A 20,099-nucleotide genomic window follows, 5' to 3' on the forward strand; every position below is an offset into this window, starting at 1 on the left:
CCACTCGTCCACCGAGAACGCCCGCCCATTCGTCATCGCGGACGCCCCGTCACGCCAAGCTCCGGCCCCGCCCACTCTGGCCGGCCTGGAGGTTGCAGCCCGAGTGTCCCGCCTGGACCTGGCTCCGGTCCCGCCCACTTCCGGCGCGCCCTCGGCGGCGGGGAGCGCCCCCGCCGGTTCCTGCCGGCCACTCGTGACGTCATCGCGGCCCCGCCCATCCCCACAGCCTCTGCGCTCGCTGCCCAGGTCCTCCGACGACCGTCGGCCGTTCGTCGCCACCGCCGCCGACAAAATGTGAGTGGCGCGCTGCGCTGCGAGGCGCGGCGGGTCCCGGGGGGCGGGGGCCCAGTCCCGGAAACCTCGTCCGGCGCGGGGCCGCTGCTGGGGACCCGGCCTCGGGCGGGGCCTCGCGGGCCTCCGCGCAGCGAGCGCCCTGGGCCTGAGGTGGGCGGCGGCCCCGCGGTGCACTCCGCGCGCAGTCGTAGCGGGACGAGTCGGGGCGCCGCGACGTCCCCGGGTGCCCCGCGGCCTGCAGGCGGACGCGGAAGGCGAGCCGCAGGCTTACTGAGGAAGCGGCCGCCACACCCTGCGCCTCCTTCCTCGGGCGTCCCTTGACCCGGGGGTGGGGGGGTGACCGGGACCCCGCCAGGTGCCGAGGCCTAGGCGGTGGTGGACGACCGGCGACTCGGCGTCCTCAGGGAGCTGCCGCGCCCCCAGCGTGGTCATGGGGTTCGTTGCCGTTTTAAACAAAAACAAATTTTCAAGTTTTCAAATTACTTTCACGTGGTAAGGTCCAGCACTTCAGATGTATCCAGTCAGACCGCTGTGCAAATGGCAATGCCCGACCTACGCTCAAGGAACTAAACTGGAACTGGCCTCCCTTCAGCCTGGGAGAATGATAGTAGTTATCCTCTTCAAACAATGATTAAGATTCAGAGAGAAAAACACCCCGGTGGTGGACACAGTGCAGACCTAAAAGCTCTGTGCAGTCAGTGATGGGGTGACTGTTGTGTGGCAAGGCACATACTGGGCGCTGTCTTAGATACGGAGCAGAGTTTAATGGAGGTGGTAAGGCCTTCAGAGCCAGAGTACTTGTGGAAAGTGGGAATGAGTGAAAATAAAGATTTCAACGAACCAGAGGAAGATGAGTGGCTTTCCAACAGAATTGCTTCAGTCCACCTTCCCATTCACACAGACCCCTCCATGCACTTCGAATCTACCTCTCCATATTGGCTATTTGCCGAAAGAAAAAGATCAGGAGAATACTGGCTATCTTTAAACTTTGTGTGTCTTAAAGCAAGTTAAAAAAAAAAAACAAAACAGCATTTTATTGACCCAATTAAACATTGATCCCTATTAAACATTGTTTCAGAGTTTGGTCACTGTCCAGTGATGCTGTCCTTAGAACTACTGAGGGGCTATAAAGACACATTAGTGCCTTTCTTTCTTACTGCAGGACTTTAAGGAATTAATAAGACTTGAGTGCTGGCATAACAGTTTATACACACACATGCTGTGGTATGTGTGAGAGCAGAGGGCAGCTTCACATGTCAGCCCTTACCTTCCGCATTATTTGTGACCGTATCTCTTGCTCAGTGCAGCATGTGGTCAGCGTTGCTGTCACTCAAGCCTCCAAGACTCTCCTGTCCCCACCTCCCATCTCCCCCGAGAGGCACTAGGATTCCATGTGTGCTTTACCAAGCACATTGAGAATCATAATGAACTCATACCCGTGCTTTTACACCTTTCAGGTCCACAGGTGTGCCTGCGGGTTCAGGTGCTGCCACTGGCAGCAGTCGAAGACTCCAGCAGACACAGAATCAAGTAGATGAGGTATGCTCTCCACTTCAGAATGTGAATTCTAAACAAACGTGGGAATTCTCTAGAACTTTATTTAGAAAAAGAATCATTGGAGCTGGAGAGATGGCTCGGAGGTTAAGAACGCTTAGCAGAGGACCCAAGCACTCGTATTTGGGCCACTCAACTGCCTGTAATTCTGGCCTCCAAGAGCACCTGTGTGCATGTGCACATGGCTCCATACAGACTTACACATGTAATGGCTTTTTTACTATTAGAAAAAAGAAAAAAAGCATCATCCATGTCTGAGCACAAAGTTTGACTATATAAGAAATCATCTTTCTAGATGGGTGTGTGCAAGGCCACAGTGACGCTTCTGTGAGAAAGTCAGACCAGTATTTCCATAGTCTTTTTTTTTTTAATATATATATATATTGCCTGAATGTTCTAGAAGCTGTGTTCGAAGCACAAAGCAGACTCTTCCTGGTTTCATACTTGTTTTTCTACTATCAAATCACATAGTTCAACTACAAGCACCTGTTCTTAAAAGCATGTTCCCAGAGCCATTCTGTAATTAAGGTAATTAGATTGTTCAAGCCAGGAACTAGTCTTTCTGATCTATTTCTTTGTTTGTTTTTGTTTCCAAAATGTTGTGTGTCTTATAGCTGCACCTACTGATTACCTAGCATAGGTAGATCTTTGTAGGACTTTCTCTGACAGCTAAGGAAAGACACATAAAAGGTGGAACTGCTGTAACCCAGCTTTCTTTGGAATGCTTAAGCTGGAGGAGTCTTCCGGCATCTTTTGTTTGTGTGTGTACCTGTAGAACCACAGTGAAGATTCTGTGAGAAACTCAGACCCATATTTCATATTCTCTCTCTTTTTTTTTTTAAGATTTAAGTGTCTGAGTGTTTTGTTTGCATGTTACCTGTACCGTGTGTGCAGTGTCTGCAAAGGCCAGAAGAGGCTTCAGAATGGTTGGAACTGGAGTTGCAGGTAGTTTTCAGCTGTTTGTTGTTGCTGGGAACAAAACCCAGGTTCTGCATGAGAGCAGCCAGTACTCTTAGCAGCTGAACCATCTCCCCTCTCCCTGTTTACATTCTTAGAAGCCATCATTGCCAACACAGGTATTTTGATCTTTCTGGTTGTTTGGTTTGGTTTGCTTTAGTTTTTTGCTTTGTTTTATATTGTTTTGGTTTTTGGTTTTTCAAGACAGGGTTTCTCTGTGTAGCCCTGGCTGTCCAGGAACTCCTTTTTTTGTAGACCAGGCTGGCCTCAAACTCGCAGAGATCAGGCAGCCTCTGCCTCCTCAGCGCTGGGATTAAAGATGTGTGCCGCCACCACCAGCTGCAATCTTTCTGCATTCAGCTGTTCTAAAACTAGTTATCTTAGGTACTGTTATTAAGTTATACAGTGAGATTTTTATATGATGGTTTCAATATGAACTTAATTCTGAACATTTTAGGCTTTTACACTAATGTCACTTTAAAAACTCAAATTGTACTCTGTTTTAGAAATTAAAGAAATTTTAAAGAGAATCAAGGTTTTGTTCTTTGAGGTGAAATTCCCGTAATATAAAATTGAGCATGTTTAAAAGTCTGCCATCCAGCGTATGTGTTTAGTATATTCAATGAGTTGTACAACCATCACTTCTCTGTGCTTTCAGATCTCTTTTGTGACTACTAAGAAGCACCCTGTCCTCATTCCATAATCCTCACCCTTCCCTTTTTCTCCTGGTTGCCAGGTAACCTGCAGTCTGCTCTGTTCCTTTGGGTTTGCCTATTCTAGGTATAGCATATTCCAGGATCAGTGTCAGACTTCTCTCACCTGAGTATGCTTCCGTGTACATCCCGTTGTCGTCTTTGCTAGCACCTTTTCCCTCTTTTGGCCAAGTGCTAGTTCGTGATCTGTATAGCCATGATTTGTTCATACTTAACTGGGTGGCTGAGCTATCCTAGTCTTTCTGCTGATATAAACAGGGCTGCTGTGAGTTCCCAGGGGCTAGATTCATTGTTGTTTCTGTTTCATTTAGGTGTGGACCTAAGAGTGGCATTTCTGGTTTATATAATAATTCTATGGCAATTTTTCTTGTGGTATCCTACACTAGCTTATTTCCCTGACAGCAGTGTCCAATGTCCCTGGTACTGTGAGTTTGGGGCTGCAGCCCTCCTAGCAAGCAGGAGGTGGTATCTCCTGTGGTTTTGAATTAATTAATTATTTGATTAGTAATAGTAAACATCTTTCTGGTGTATGTTGGCCATTTCTGTGTCTCTGAAGAAGTGATTGTTCAAGTCCTTTACCCCATTTTGCATTACTGCTGTTTTTTAGCTATTTTTTCTGAGACACGGTTTTGTTATGTAGCCTATTATTTTGTTATGTAGCCTACTATTGAACTTCAGATCTTCTTGTCCCAGCCTCCCAAATGCTAGGAGTACAGTTATGTGTCTTTGAAAATGTTTTTGTTGTATTATCTTTCTGTTGTTAACATGTAAGGCTCTTTAATGTATTCTTCACATTTAACATTTATCAGATAAGTGTTTCATAAGTATTTCCATCCTCTGGGTTGGTTGAGTTTCACATTCTTTGTAGTATACTTTGATGCCAAAAGGTTTTACTTTTTATAAAGCCCAATTTATCTCTTCAGTTACTTTAAATGTTTTTTTTTTTTTCTTTTGTTGCTCTTGCTTGTGATATCAAATTTAAGTGCCCAGAGCCAAACCTGAAGCTGTGTGCTGGCTACTTTTATGTCAACTCAACACCAGCTAGAGTCATTTTAGAAAGAGAATGTCAGTTGAGAAGATATACCCACCAGATTTGCCTGTGGACAAGCATTTTCTGATTGATGATTGATCTGGGATGTCCCAGCTTACTGTTGGGTGCTGCCACCCTTGGGAAGGTAGTTCTGGATGGCATAAGAAAACAGTTTGAGTAAGCCATGGGGAGCAAGCCAGTAAACACATTCCTGCATGATCCCTACATCATCAGTTTCTGCCTTGACTTCCCAGATGCGTGACTGCAAGCTATGGGATGAAATAACCCTTCTCTGCCCCAAGTTGCTTTAGGTCATGGTGTTCTAGACAGCAATAGAAACCTAAAACAAGCTGTAAAGCTTTACTTCTTTTTCTTCTAAGAGTTTTTATAGTCTTAGCTCTTAAACTTAGCTGACTGATCTATTTTGAGTTTCTTTTTGTATAGGAAATGAAACAGGAACCCAACTTTATTCTTTCCATATGGTTACTTAGTTGTGACAGCACTATTTGTTGAAAAGAATATTCTTTCTCCATTTGCTGGTCTTAGCATCCTCTTGAAAATTAGCTGGCAGGCTGAGAGTCTTGCCAGTAATGGAGCACTTGCCTAACCAAAGAAGAACTTCAGTTCTATCCACAGCACCAAAAGCAATCAATCAGTAAACAAACCAATTCAATTGGCTTTAAATATGAAGGCAGATTTCTGGGTTCTTTCTCACTGGTTTTCACTTGGCCTTGTATCAGTATCACAGGGTTGTTTGTTTGTTTGTTTACTTATGTGTGAGTTGTTTTGTTTTGTTTTGTTATGTCTGAAGGAGTGTTCTGTGTGCATGTATGGTACATGTCAGAAGACCACATCAGATCCCATTATAGATGGTTGTGAGCCACCATCTGGAAATTGAACTCAGGTCTTCTGGAAGAGTAGCCAGTGCTTTTAACTGTTAAGCCATCTCTCCAGCTCCAGTATTGCAGTATTTATTACTCTACATCTGTGGTGAGTTTTGAAATGACCATGTAACTCTTTTAGTATTGGTTTGCTTATTCTCAGTTCTTTTTTGAACTAACATATGAAAAAAGCACTAGAATGGGTACTACATGACAGTTTTCTGAGGGGAAAAGAGTTGGTGGGAGTGTATTGACTCTGTAGGTCACTTTGGGAGTACTGCCCTCTCTACAGTATTAAGTCTTCCAACATGTAAACATGGTTGTCTTTTCTCTTACTAAGACTCCAATTCTTATAACAGTCTTTCTCAGTCTCTCTCTCTCTCTCTCTGTGTGTGTGTGTGTGTGTGTGTGTGTGTGTGTGTGGTGCCTTCACCTCCCAAATAGCAGGTATGTGCTTTTGTGCACAGCTTCTGTGTAGTATGTTCTGTATTTTGTTGGATTCTCTTTTGTGAGTGCATGTGGTATAAGCATGTAGTGGACAGAGGTCAAAATCAGGAATCTTCTTCTGATTTTGTTCACCTTAATTTTTGAGACAGGTTACTACCCTGAACCCAGAGCTCATCTGTTTTCTGGACTAGTTGGCCAGTGAGTCTCTGGGATCTGCCTCCCCCAGTGCTGGCAGTATAGGAGCAGAATGTCATACCTGTTTTTTTCTGTGAACATTGTACATCCAAACTCAGGTGCTCATGTTTGTGCAGCAGGCACTCTACCCCGTGGGGCCACCCGCTTTTTCTAATATTGCATGGTTTTTTTTATTCTGCAAGTCCTTCAGCTCCTTAATTAACTACATTGGTTGTAGTTTTAGCCTTTTGAGTTTTTTGGTAAGGACACTGTTCCTCAATGCATTGCTGGCACATAGAAACGCAACCGATTTAAGTGTTTATCTTAGATGCTACAACTTGGCTGAATTTATTCATGTAGTACATTTTGAAAAATTCTTTTAAATATTTGTGTGTGTGTGTGTGTGTGTGTGTGTGTGTGTGTGTGTGTGTGTAGTGGAAGAAGAAGTAGAGATAACATTCTTGGAGTTGGTTCTTTTCCATCTTGTTAAGGCAAAGTCTCTTGTTTCTACCATGCTATGCTATGAAATCCAGGCTAACTGGCTAGGAGCATCCGGCTGATTTTCTATTTTGCCTTAAGAGTGTAGGCCTTACTGATGGGCACAGATCTGGCTCTAAAAATAATTGTGGTGGGAACACACAGCACACCAACGACATGCAGAGGTCAGAGCACAACTTGAAAAAGTCAGTTTTCTCTTTTCACCGTGTGGGTCCCAGGGATTGAACTCAGGTCATTAGACTTGACAACAAGCCCTTTTACCTGGCGAGTCGTCTCGCCAGCCTCCTGTGGAAAAGTCTTAGGGGTTTTCTGTAAAATTTCTGACATGCAGTAATAGACAGCTGTAGCCCTGCTTTCCATCCAGGCTGCCTTCTTCCCCCGCTAGTTGCCCTGAGCAGGGCTGCCGACAGGGTTGAACCGCCGTGAAAGTGAGCACCCTTCACTCTGTTTCAGATCCTAGAAAGATGTTGAGTCTCTCAGCATGGTATGTGATGCTAGTGTGGGTTTTCCCATAAGTGCCCCTTCTATCCTTGGTTTGCTGTGTGGATTTATCACAAAGGCCTGTACCTTTTTAAGTGAAAGTTTAACTCAATAAAGAGTGTCCATAGATTTCATGTAGAGTTTTGTTCCTCCTTTCCTTTTTGTATAACTGTGACCATGTTCATTTAGGTGGTTGACATCATGAGAGTCAATGTGGATAAGGTGTTAGAGAGAGACCAGAAGCTCTCGGAGCTGGATGACCGCGCAGATGCACTGCAGGCTGGCGCTTCTCAGTTTGAAACAAGTGCTGCCAAGTTGAAGAGAAAGTATTGGTGGAAGAACTGCAAGGTAATGTTCTCTTGACAGACCTTCATTCCAGGCCCCTCTCCATTTCCAGAGTGCTGCAGAGGCCACACTGTTGCATTCTGTGACTGGGTAGTGGGTGGAATCTGGGCCAACTGTGATTCTACATTCCATTTCCTTGCTCACAACTAGGAATCTGATCCCGTGTTTTATGGCTAAAGCTAGAAGACATGTAGAATCGGACTGCCTAAACCAGTCATGGGCAAACTGCCTAAATCAGGTACCAGGGCAGACCCCCACCCAGGTACCAGAGAATACCCTGAATAGAGGAGTGCTGGCTCGGATGCTCAGTTTGCCAGCCATTCTGCGAAGGTTAAATGCTAAGTCCCACCTTGTTCAACAAAAGAGGAGAAAGCAACATATGAACATTGTCCAAGGGAGACTTACACAGTTAGCAAATGAGAGTGTCTATGATCAGATCTCAGATAATTCCTGTCATGCTTTGTTTAAAAGGGACGTGAGATGAACTCAGGAGGCTATGTGGAGATGTATATCTTTCCAAGGGCCACAGAGAATTGGAACACACTTCTGAAAGCCCATGACTAAATTTCAGGCCTTAACTGAAAATATTAAATGTAGGCTTTAGAAATGATAAATTATTTCACATTGTAGCTGTTGCAGCAAGCACTGTCTTAATCTGTTTTTGCAATGTTAAGTGGACCTGTCTTATTGCAGATGTGGGCAATAGGGATCAGTGTCCTGGTGATTGTTGTCATCATCATTATTGGTGAGTCACCCCTGTTTCATAGATGTTTGCCTATACAGAAGCAAAGGGTTAGTTCATTCTAAGGTTTAAATATTTTTCTTGACCAAATATTTTGAATACTTGAGGGTGTTTTGGGGTGGTGGTATTGAGGGAAATTTGAGGCAAGGTCTCATCTCAGTGTTCAACCCAGGCTGCCATTGAACTTGTAATCTTTCTGCCTCACCCTCTCAAGTGGTAGGGTTATAGGCATGTGCCACCATACTAAGTCTATATATTTGAGTTTTTGTAATTGAAGTCTGGCGTTTTTGACAGACAGATAGGTAGATAAAGGTAATCCTTTGAGAATAGGAAATTTCATTTCTACCGTCTGGCCAATTTTTCTCTCCTATGCAGTTTTAGTCTGTGTTTCCTTTTGTGGAGTGTAGTGATCAGCGGAGACCACTTTGATCCATCCCAGCTCTACCACCTTATAGTAGAAGCTCTGTAGTCTTGGGCAAGCAGTTGGTATGTCTAGACCTCAGTGTCGTCATGAGTAAAATGAAGATAGCAGTGGTGTCCACCTTGTGTTTTTAGGACAAATCTGGTTACTATATAAAAAGTACCTGACATAGGACAACAGAAATATTAATTACAGAATGTGTACAGATACACATAGCTATTACCACCATCTTGTGGCTTTATATTATTAGAAGAACTTATTATTAGTTTCAGTTTAATCTATGGGATTTTCTAGCAAAGCATGTCTTTCTTTGTTAGTTCCATGCTATTGGATATTTCCTTTATCTCTTTTGACTTCAGTCTTCTTCAGATTCCTGTAGGATACAAAGAAGCTGCTAGTAGAAAATTAGCCATTTCACACTCTTCCTGTTCCTATATAGATAATAGAAATCCCTACTGAGCATCTGCAGAAACACTAACTGCCGTTTTCACTGTTTCTGAATCTTCCCCGCTTCCTAGTGTGGTGTGTCTCTTAAGGAAGAGCTGGCAAAACTGAAGCACACTGTTCAGGACCGCTTTGAAGACTTTTTCCTTAGAACCTGCTATGATACGGAGCTTACCTACTGTTTTTTCCAAGTGATTATTCTTGTTAATTTACATACACTTTAGTGCCTAGAGGTGTGTCTCTGTTTTTAATATATGCCCCAAACTGGAGGTGTGACCTACCCTGCCCACATTTTGCACAGTGCCTTTACAGAGTTACCGACTGGGAAAGAGGACTTCTGTTCCAGAGAGCTGAAACCTAGGTGGATGTTGTCACTGATGACTTGTGGATTCCAGAAAGGGGATTTTGTTCAAGTCAGCTGTCCCCACCTGACATCGTTCTCAAAGCCACATTTTAAACCTTTGGGTTGCACCTTCTGAGGAGAACACTACTACCTAACTCAAATCAGTGACAGTAACAGAGTGTGCCTTATTCTGACAACTCCACTCCTTTTCATTAAGAGGACCTTCCTTTTTTGTAAGCATTACTGACTCCTACTGTATTTAAGATGCTGGTGAAGAGCTCATCGGTGCTCTTATGTTAGGTGTAAGATGTTTACTTTCTTCTTGTTGCATATCACTTCTAAAATAATATTTTAATCAGAAATAACTCTTTAAAAAGTTTTTATATAACTGTGACCAAAGTTTCTATTTTGCCAAAATTTAGATACAATTAAAATGTCAGTAAGTTTTCCCTTAATAGAGAAATTCAAATAAGTGCCAAATGTAACTCAAGGAGCCCTTCAAGACAAAGTGCCAATACTCTGTGAGCCTTCGACATTTTGACAGTCCTTCCTGTGAAATCCTGTAGATAGTGTTATTCGTTCTGATTTGCTTTCTTTCATAGAGCTATAGGATGAGCTCAAGTCACACCTGTAGACAAGACATTTATTTAGCCAGCAGTGTGCAGACTGAACTCTGCTGAACTATGCTAGCGTGATGTGAGCAGCAGCCTTGCCGCCTCAAAAAGGTGTCAGTCTGCACAGACAGAGCTCTGGAAAATTATTTAGTGCTTTTCCTCATCCTTTATATTCTGCTTGAGGTGAGGCACTGGTCACTCCTAGAGAACTAGCCAAAGAAGCCTGTTGCTCTTATGATATAGCCATTGCCTTCTGAGACACTTTTGTTGTGTATATGAGACTTTCATCAAGGTATGGCTCAAAGATGGGAGTTCAGGCATGGATGAAAACAAAGAAGCAGTGAAGGAAAAGCAGGTCTGTACTGCTTATCTGTGGCAGTGCCATTAGAAGGTCCTGAAATTTGTGTTTGTATTCAAAGCAGCATCAGTCAAGATGTCATAGAATCTGGTTCTAGCTTTTTTTGTGTACCTCTGATGTTACCAAAACAATACGAATGTTGAAGACAGGCCTTGCAGCATGCCCATTGTGGGAAAGCAGCATCAGCCAGGGCTTCTGTCCTGCCTTGACCCGACAACCTTGGTGCTGTCTCCACCATGCTCCGTCCCTGGAACTCACCGGCTCCTGCATTAACACAGTGATACCTCGTTTGTCTGTGTAAATAGCTGGGAACTTTCCCACTATGATGACCTGAATAAAGTTGTTTATTAACATGATCTTGTCTCAGGTTTCTTGGACTGTGGTGGATATACCTGATCCATTTCCTAAAACCTCTTACCCTTGCTACTCCCTGTCTCTCCCTCACAAACATTTTCTTTCTTACCCATTTTCCGTGGGCCACATTCTCATGGGTAGGTGTAGATCCCACCCTGTGTTAGGGTCCTCTAGAGGAACGGAACTAATAAGATGAATGTATATTAAAAGAGAATTTCTTAGATTGTCTTATGTACTGTGGTCTGCCTCACAGTGAAGAGGCTGAGAACCTGGTAGCTGCTTAGTCCATGAGGCTGAGGGCTTCTGCAGTCCCAACCTGGCACTGTAGGCTTGGAAGATTCCTGGAAAAACCTCTGGTCTTTAGTCCTTGTTGAAGCCCAAAGAAGCTGAGTTCTGATACACCAGGGGAGATTAACTTCCCTGGGAATGAAGGTTTGCAGGCAAAAACCAGAGCTTCCTTCTCCCATCTTTATCTGTCCTGCCACCAAAAGTTGCTGCCTACATTTAGGGTAAGTCTTCCCCACTTCACATAATCTGAGGAAGAAAATCCATCAGGCATACTTGGCAGGTTACCTTTTAGTTGATTCCAGACCCAGTGAAGTCGAACTGGAATTAACTATCACATACCTTAAATGAAAAGTGCTTTTCAGTGCAAAGATGAGTCGGGAGCTGGCTTGCAGTTACCAGATCAGTCAGGATTTGGCCCATGGGTTTCGTAAAAACAGTTGTTCTGGAAGTTCTGGTGTTCTGCAGCGCTGGCCTGGTACACCACACAGCCCACCAACTAGATAGGTAAACTTGGATGGGTGAGGGATGTTCCAATGTGTGGGGGTTTTCCCTATCTATGTGACTGACTGTGAGTACACTTCCTCTCATTCCTTCACCCTTGCAAACAATGTAATATGGACTAGGTAGGTTTTTGCTTAAGTGCAACACAAAAATCTACTTTTTTCTTAAATACCACCGTCTGACCCTCCCTTTCTCACCTGATCTCATATCGTTTTGGGTTCTCAACAACTAGTCGAGTGGGTGCTCCGTTCAACTAACCTCTGCACCAGGGTGACCTGGCAGGTGCAGCACCGTTCGGTTCTTTGGCCCACCCATTTCCTCACGCCAGGGCTTCGCTCACACTGCATTTCCCATGCCTCCTGCCTCCAGTCTCCCCCCCTTAACCTCTGTCCTTACCCTTCCACTGGCTTCTTTCTTAGCAGGATCTCAGGCTTTCATAACTTTGAGGAGTCATTCTTGTTACATGTTGAATATGACAGACTTTTGTCCTGTACTCAGAGTACAATAATCCCTGCCCAGGTATGCACTCAATAGTTGTGTAATAAATGCTTGAAGAGCTTGGGAGTAGAGCAATCTAGTGTGGAGAAAGACTTTGAAAATGAGGCGATTTGTCCAATATATAATGTGGAGAACTTTCTTCTGGCACCTTCCCTTTTTCCTTTGACCTGAACACCTTTCATTCAACAAATACTGGATGAAATATTTGATAAGTGCAGGAAAGACCGCTGCGCCATCTCTCCACCCCCTTACTCAATGTATTCTTGTTGTACACAGGCTGGAGTTCCGCCCTGTGCCTTTCATCTCCGAAGAGTAGAGATAGTTATGTAAAATGAGCGTCTCGGCTGTTTCCTCGAAAACCGAGCATCGTTTACACTATGTTTATCTTCTTGTCGCCAAATAAATCTGTAACTAAAGGGCAGTCAGGGAAGTTACCTTGGACTTTTAAACTTCTCTTTCTGAAAATTCGGTTGGAGTCTACCTGAATTCATTTACCTACATTGGCGGGCGGAAGGAGACAGCAAGTTTAAAAAAGATTAAAACAATGGAAACCCAAGAAGGTCCTTCACCCCAAAGTACTGCGTCCCTGGGCACTACCGGGGTTACCCCGGAGAACCCCAAAGGCCTGCGGACCCAGAAACGCCAGGGGTTCCACGCACCTGTCGGCCGCCTGGCCCCGCCCTCTGGGTCCGCCCTCTCGTTACTGACAGCACCAAGGCCGGGGCCCTGGGAAGCCCCGCAGTAGACTTGTGCGACCCGGCTCTAGCGTCCTCCAAGCCACTCCGCTTGGCGGGGATTGGCCAAGAGGCGCCCTCGGCCGACCCGCGCATTATGTAAGGTACTTCGGGGCCTTTGCACCCGCCCACCCGCCCGCAGTTACGTAACCCCCGCGGTGCCCGGGCCGGACCCCGCCCCCTGACCAATAGGAGCTCGCGTAGCCAGCCTCAGCCACCAATCGCGCGGCGGAGGGGCGGGGCCGGAGCCCGAGGCGCGCAGGGGGCGGGGCCGGCGGCTGCTCGGCACGCGGCCGGCCTCGAGACTGGGAGGCCCGGGAGTAGGCGAGGGCTCCGCGGGGCGGCGGGCGGCGGCCAGGGCTCGGCTGGCGGGACGCCTGCGAGCCTGCACGGCGCGGCGCTGCTGCCCCTGCCTTCCGCCCGATCACCCCGGAACGTTGCGCTCTCGGTGTTGCTCGATGCTCGATGCTCGCCGACTTCCCAGCACAGCAGGCGGAAAAGTTGTTTCGGGCCGAGAGCCGCACGGGTGGTCCGGCCAACCCGCTTCCGGCGGGGAGCTGTTGGTGTAGCTCGTCGCCCGAGCAGACTCTGGGGAAATGCTGAGGAGAAAAGTGCCCCTCAGATGAGCGTGGTCGGCGACCAGTCTTTCTCGAAGGCGATGGCAGGGACCAAAACAAGCCGGGTTTGGTTGCTGGCTGCAAACTGAGAGAAGCAGGCTGAGGGCTGCCAGGCGGGATGGAACCCTGTGGAGACCCGGCAGTGCCCGGCAGCGACAGTCCTCAGGCTAGGGGACGGGGGCTCCAGGGGGCGTCTGGCCAGGAGGGTCCTCTGCAGGGCACTGACGTGGACAGCAGCCACAGGTGATGCAAAGAAGCTTCCCCACCACCGTCTGTGTTTATTGTCCTTCCCCTGGAGCTGAGAAAGCAGGGTTCACGACTTCTTAATTATATTTTTGACCCCTGGGGCGGGGTGAGGGGAAGGCGACCGGAAAGGGAACTTTTAGACAATTCAGTGAGAATTGATGGGAGAGGGCTGTTACTGAATTACCAGCATAGGGAAAGAAAGGGGAAAGTGGTTAAAGAATTTGACGGAATTAGGGCTGAAGGGAGAATGAAAGTGTGAAATGTACCCTACCTAGACGACAGAGGGCATTAAACTTGGGACTTGAGAGAATTGATGCGCCCAGACACCCCTAAATATCAGGTATCTCCTGTCTGTCCACCATTACCATTTCTTGTCTTGTTGTTTGTTTCTATTCAGTGAACATGAAGACCGAAACAGAATGTCTGAAGAACTTATAATGGTTGTCCAAGAAATGAAAAAGTATTTTCCAGCTGAAAGACACAGTAAACCCAGCACCCTAGATGCCCTTAACTATGCTCTGCGCTGTGTACATAGCGTGCAAGGTAAATGAGCCGCAGAGATTAGCGTGGCACCGGGCCCAGTACTCACGTACAGTGGGATTCCAGTCTCAAGAGGCTTGAGGTTTTTTGTGGCCAAGACAAGCAAATCTAAAACTGATGTAAATGCTGCTTTGGGCTTTCCAAGTTTGAAAAGCCAGGAGAACGTTATTTGTCTGATAGTTTAGTGACTGTGCAATATTTTGCAGATCTGTTGCAAGAGTTAAGAGTTCAGCAGCTTAAGTAAAACTTGAAGACTTTTTCAAGGAACCTTTCATGGAGGTTACAGAGTAAATGTACATGTATATTTTCCTGTCATGCACATACTTTGGAAATGCAGTTACAGTATATAAAAGTTGACTAAATCAGAGCACAGGTGTTTTCCTTTCACTCAGTCTTCTCAGGTTCCATGAAGTTGCCTCTTTAGCATAAGCCTCTGCTCAGCCTGTGATACATATAGGTGGTTTGTGAATGCTTGTGAATGCTTCCTCCATAAAAAGTGTATGTGTGCATCTGGACTTTGATTCATTAACTAGCTTTAGAGCTGTAAGTGAATCTTGCTCCTTATAACCTAGAACAAACAGGATTCATAAAACTCATAGTTTGCATAACTAACAACTGTAAACAACAACAAACCTAACTGATTTTGAGGGAAGCACATTTAAGGTATCCTCATCTAAGAAAATAAGCAGTTTGGTGGTGCTAAGAAATGACTTTCTGAAGATTCTGTTGTCACCGGACTGCCTGTTTATCTCCCTGTGTTTCTTAGCAAACAGTGAGTTTTTCCAGATTCTCAGTCCACACGGAGCACGCCAGGCAGATGTGGCTGTGTGCAGTCCTGAGGAGCTGGCCTCTCTCGCTTCTGAACATACTTCCAAGAACACAGTAAGATTCCCTGAGTCTTGCCATCTCCACGGGGGTGCTTTTCCTCAGGGCCTTCTCTAGGTGTTAGGATGGTCACTGAGAGTTTACTTGCGGAGGCAGACGGAGGCAAACCTGCTGAAAAGGCACTGCAGTTCCTCCTGGCCGCACCAGAGAGAGCAGCTGTGGTGGGCACCTTGTGCTGTGCCCTAGTCTCCTGCTTTGCCCGCAGGCGCTGCCCTCCCGGGTGCTTCCCACATCCTCTCAAAGAAAAAGAAAAAAACAGCAAGCGAAATGTGGCAGAGTACTTTCCTGGGTCTTATTCTAATCTCCAAATTGTTACTTTCTATTCATATCATTCTTAGTTCCAATACCTACTTCCTCAAGTTGTAACATCTGGATTTTGTAGAACAGGTGAGTGGAGATGTCATTTTTATGGTGAAATTTTAGAAGAGACCTTTAGTGTATTTATTCCTTTAATCTCTTCTTGTTGACAGTAATTAAGCCTCATATTTTGTTGATGGTGGAAACTCCTTAATGTTTAGACTCCAGCATCACCGTAACTTAGTGATTTTTATAGTATTACAATAGGAGTTGTGTAGTGTTACACAATAGAATTATTCTGCTAGCATCGATAGTGCTATAGTAAGTGTTTAAAAAAAAAACAAGTTGTAAGAAAACATTCACCCTCTAAAATCTTTATATTAAATCTATAGAAGGGGAAACAGGTCCATGCTAGCAAGCATGCTGGCTAACTATAAATGACATTAGTGGCTAATAAAACAGATTTGAGGTGCAATTCTTAGGTAGTGAGGGCTGTCAAGAAGAGATTTGTGAAGGAAGCGGAGTCTGAGCTTGCTTTTTAAGCACAGAATCTGCATTGCTGACAAGAAGGCAGCCCCTCCTGCAGTTTTCAGACAGCAGTTTTCAGAAGAGAAAAGTGTATGTGCCATGTATGTATTTAGTCTGCACAGAAGCTGCCGTAGGCTTTTTGGCATAGAGATTAAACTTTCAGGAAGCATGGGGCAATTTTTATAATAGTTACTAAGAAGCATGCTGGAGAAAACTATTTAGGAAGCTCTTTTTTCTTGACAAGAGGCGAGTGTGTCTCTGTGTGTGTGTATTTTAAACCTTGTAGAAATACAGAAGAATGCCTTTTCAGAGAGTATTATTTTAAGTTCCTCAACATTTGCTTTAAATGTTTTTCGTAGGATGCCTTTGTGGCAGTGTTTTCCTTTCTGTCTGGAAGGTTAGTGCACATTTCTGAACAGGCTCCTTTGATTCTGAATTCCAAGAAAGATTTCTTGAAGTCCTTGCACTTCGTTGACCTGCTTGCCCCTCAGGACGTGAGGGTATTCTACGCACACACTGCTGGAACTCAGCTTCCTTTCTGGAACAACCGGACCCAAAGAGGTAATGGGACCAATGTTAGGTTGAGTATCTTGCCCCAAGATTAGGTCGTTCTTACAGAAATAGAACAGACATTAACATGTTATTTTCAATATACAGACCATGTAGTTTCCCTTATTCTTTTTATTTAGTTTATGTATTCATTTATTTTGGTTTTTTTGAGACAGGATTTCCTTGTGTAGCCAAGGCAGTCCTGGGACTTGCTTTGTATACCAAGCTGGCCTCAAACTCAGGGAACCACCCATTTCTGCCTCTGAGTGCTGCCATTAAAGGCTTATGAAACAACAGCAGGCTTTAATCTTCTTTTTTAAAAAAAGAAAATGATATTTTTACTGTTTAGTAACATAACAGACTAATACATTTCTTTTGGCTTAGTGAAATTTTACGTATTTTACATGAAAAGTAGATTTGATTATCAGCATACTTCACAGTGGTTGACTATCATACAGGCTCTCTTCCCTTTGAGTTAACACAACATACTTTCTTTCTATATTGACTTGATGATCTCTTTGTCTAATAGATAGGATTTTGTAGATAAGATCCTAACAGGTCCTATTCAATTTTTCTGGCCCCTAAAAATTCATGACCTCATAACTTTCTTTTTGAAATGATTGTTTACCTGAACTAGGTATGTACAATCACAGTTTTCTTTATGACATTCAATCCCATATGGTTTGTTGTTAATTACGGTTTTTCGAGACAGGGTTTCTCTGTGTAGCCTCCTGGACTCAGGGACAGGTTTTGTAGACCAGGCTGGCCTCAAACTCACAGCCATCTCCTTAAGTGCTAGGATTAAAGATGTGGACCACCGTGTCCACCTCAGGTGATTTCCATTTATTTATTTATTTATTTATTTATTTATTTATTTATTTATTTATTTAGTGGGCAGTGTGTATCTGCATGTACACCTGCACGCCAGAAGAGGGCACCAGATTTCATTATAGATGGTTGTGAGCTATCATGTGGGTACTGGGAATTGATCTTAGAACCTCTGGAAGAGCAGCCAGTGCTTGTAATCTGTGAGCCATTTCCAGCCCCAAGATTGGTTGGTTGATCAAGCCTGCATGTGTGTCTGCAGGCCAGAAGAGGGCACCAGATCATGATATAGATGATTATGAGCCACCATGTGGTTGCTGGGAATTGAACTCAGGACCTTTGGAAGAAAAGGCAGTGCTCTTAACCGCTGAGCCATCTCTCCAGCCCCTGTGATTTTCTTTTTAAAGTCACTTTATACTTTATATTCTTTGTGAACCGTCTCTTAAGGAGCTCAGTATACACCCTGTAAATCAGTGTTTTCTCTGATTTCAATTCCTTTTCTTTAATTAAATTTTTATTTTTTTAACCCAGTCTTTTCTCCTCTCTCAAACTTGATCTAGAACCAGAATATCCTTAACCTGTGATCTTCCTGCCTGTATTCCTGAGTGATAGGATTGCAGGCATATACCACCAAACCAATTTAAGCAGTGCGGGGAGCAAACCTCGGGGTTTGTGCAGGCGAGGCAAGCACTGACGAGCTACATCTCCTGTCTCACTTTATCTAACTTGCTTTTAGGAGATTTTTTATTTGTATATGTATGGGCATTTTGCCTGCTTGTAATCTATGCAGCACATGGGTTTCAGTGCCCACTGGAGCTATACAGAGGCATTAGACCCCTAGAACTGCAGTTACATATACCTGCTAACATGTGGTGCAGGGAGCTGGATCTGGGCCCTCTAGAAGAGCAGCCAGTGTCTTAACCACTAAGCCAGCTCCCTAGTTCCGCTTTCTCTAAAAAAAAGAAAAAAACATTCTTTTTATTGTAGTAAAAATTGCTGCAATAAAAACTGTGCTCCCAGTAGCTAATCCCAGCACTCTGGAGGTTGAGCCAAAATGGGAGGACTTCAGGGCGATTATGGTCCACATAGTAAGAAATCCTAAGATTTGCCATTTCTTGTCACTTTTAAGTTCATGGATTAATAATATGAGGGAGGTTTACATTCTAGTAAAACAGACTGCTAAACTTTTTGATCTTTCAGCCTCTATTTTTCAGATTTTTAAAATCCAATACTTAGTCCAGTCAAGTATCTCTACCTTTGTCTAGCTCTGTTATCTCTCTTTTCTTATCTTAAAAATACTGCTGTTGTTTGTGTTCCTTTCCTAAATACACTTTTTCAACCTTCAGCTGTCTATGTTTTTCTGCTTTCATTAATCACCCATTCAAAGAATGTTCAAAGATCATATGGGGCCAGGAACTGTCCACATGCTGGAATATAGACATGTTTGCCAGCTCTTTCAGTCCTTGTTTTGTTTTCCTTCAGCATTGCTTGTATCTTCAGCCTTTTAAATCTTTGCTGAAATATTTTCATCTTATCTAAAACCTTAATATAGTTCATCATATCTTCTGCCATGCAGACATGATGTGCTTCTCATTTACTCCAGAGACTGTGCTCCTGCTGTTTAAGTCTCAGGTTCAAGCTTCAGCTGAGACTAGTTCATAAGCTCTATGCCCGTTCTGGGCTGTACCCAGGTTACCTGCTCCAGTCTCTTCCTTTTGAACTCCGAGGACATAAGAGGACACAGAATGCTATTTACTCTGCTGTTGGCTTGGTCATGTTTTAGAACATGCTTCCACGTTATATCGGTTGTATACACCTCTTAGGAGTTTCAGAACTCATTTCCAGAAGCGAGAACTGACACATTCACAGCCTGCTGAGTGCCTTAGGGGCTTGTGCCCACTGAGTCCCAGAGTCTGGCTCATGGTTCCACAGTGGCTTGTGGTAAACATGAAGCCTCATGTAGTGTGTAAATGGTATGAGCAAGAGGCAGTTTTCTGATTCTTCCTGTGATCCTGTCCTTACACATGCAAAGACAAAGCCCTATTCAGTATTTCAGATCTGTGGGAGTCTCACTGTCTGTGTTAATGTCAGTGTGTGTGTTTCAGCGGTTTTCCTGTAACTTGGGTCTTTTCAGGGAAACATTGGGCAAAGGTTCTGCCTCCTTGCTGACCTCTGAAGTACATGTATCTCTAGGTGTCCCCTGTATTTCAGTGAGGCTGGTTAGACCACTGGCATGAGGGAGAGCACAGAAACGCGGATGTAAACTGGGACAGTCCTCTGAAGATGGCGTTAGCAGCACATAAACGCGGATGTAAACTGGAACAGTCCTCTGAAGATGACGTTAGCAGCACATAAGGGTCTTGAGAGGACCATACATTCAACCCAAGCACAGCTTGTAGAAACTTCCCCAAGGACAGAACTAAAATGAAAGAAAACAATCACATTTCTACATCAGAGAACTCAAATCTGAAAATACTCCAAATTTTCCCCAGACTATTACAGTGGACCAGATCATTACAGATCATTGCAGTGATATTAGAAATAAAATGTAAAGAGTGAAGAATAATGTGGAGAGTAAAGGAAAGACGGCAGGGCTAAATGAAAGAAAGCTCACTTCAGGCTCTCACACAGATGGGAGAACACTTCAGGGCTGGTGTGGTGGGTCAGGATTGCTCCACTGAGGATCCGCCCTGGGAGGGACACAGTGACCCCTTTTCTTTCTTTCTAGCCTCACAGTATGAGTGTGCACCAGCGAAATCCTTTTTCTGCAGAATCTGGTAAGTAAAGGATACAGAGGCTCAAAATGTGGCTTAGTCTCTAATTTCTGCCAACTCTTATGGTGATTCTTCTGTATTCAGCTGGATTCTGTTTTAGATACAACAACAAACTCTTTTGATTCTTGCTGTAAGAATTTCTATGTGGATTGAGAAGAAAAATAAAAA

General features: G+C 44.5%; 2 protein-coding genes across 5 annotated transcripts in view; both read left to right on the plus strand.

The window, feature by feature from the left end:
• The first annotated feature begins 206 nt into the window (after positions 1 to 206).
• Positions 207 to 10,651, plus strand: Vamp3 (vesicle associated membrane protein 3). The gene is made up of 5 exons (XM_055615299.1): positions 207 to 294; positions 1,752 to 1,833; positions 7,218 to 7,376; positions 8,067 to 8,118; positions 9,055 to 10,651. Coding segments are annotated over exons 1-5 (312 nt in total). The 5' UTR covers positions 207 to 292; the 3' UTR covers positions 9,072 to 10,651.
• Positions 10,652 to 13,030: 2,379 nt separating this feature from the next.
• Per3 (period circadian regulator 3) overlaps positions 13,031 to 20,099 on the plus strand; it is a 47,560-nt gene continuing 40,491 nt past the window's right edge. For all 4 annotated transcript variants that reach the window (XR_008721014.1, XR_008721013.1, XM_055615034.1 and 1 more), the window contains exons 1-5: positions 13,031 to 13,530; positions 13,931 to 14,076; positions 14,840 to 14,955; positions 16,143 to 16,344; positions 19,886 to 19,934. Coding sequence is in view for 2 of the 4 variants with exons in the window: in XM_055615034.1 (XP_055471009.1) it covers positions 13,406 to 13,530; positions 13,931 to 14,076; positions 14,840 to 14,955; positions 16,143 to 16,344; positions 19,886 to 19,934 (638 nt within the window). In the remaining 2 variants the exon portion in view is untranslated. The remainder of the gene's footprint in view (positions 13,531 to 13,930; positions 14,077 to 14,839; positions 14,956 to 16,142; positions 16,345 to 19,885; positions 19,935 to 20,099) is intronic.

This window comes from Psammomys obesus, unplaced genomic scaffold (assembly GCF_907164565.1).
Source record: "Psammomys obesus unplaced genomic scaffold, mPsaObe1.curated_primary_1811, whole genome shotgun sequence".
Taxonomy (NCBI): Eukaryota; Metazoa; Chordata; class Mammalia; order Rodentia; family Muridae; genus Psammomys; species Psammomys obesus.

What these genes read in the sequence shown, in the direction of transcription:
- Vamp3 (XM_055615299.1), top strand. An exon ending in CACAGAATCAAGTAGATGAG is followed by an intron (nt 1,834 to 7,217) that starts GTATGCTCTCCA and finishes ATGTTCATTTAG; the next exon opens with GTGGTTGACATCATGAGAGT. An exon ending in ATTGGTGGAAGAACTGCAAG is followed by an intron (nt 7,377 to 8,066) that starts GTAATGTTCTCT and finishes GTCTTATTGCAG; the next exon opens with ATGTGGGCAATAGGGATCAG.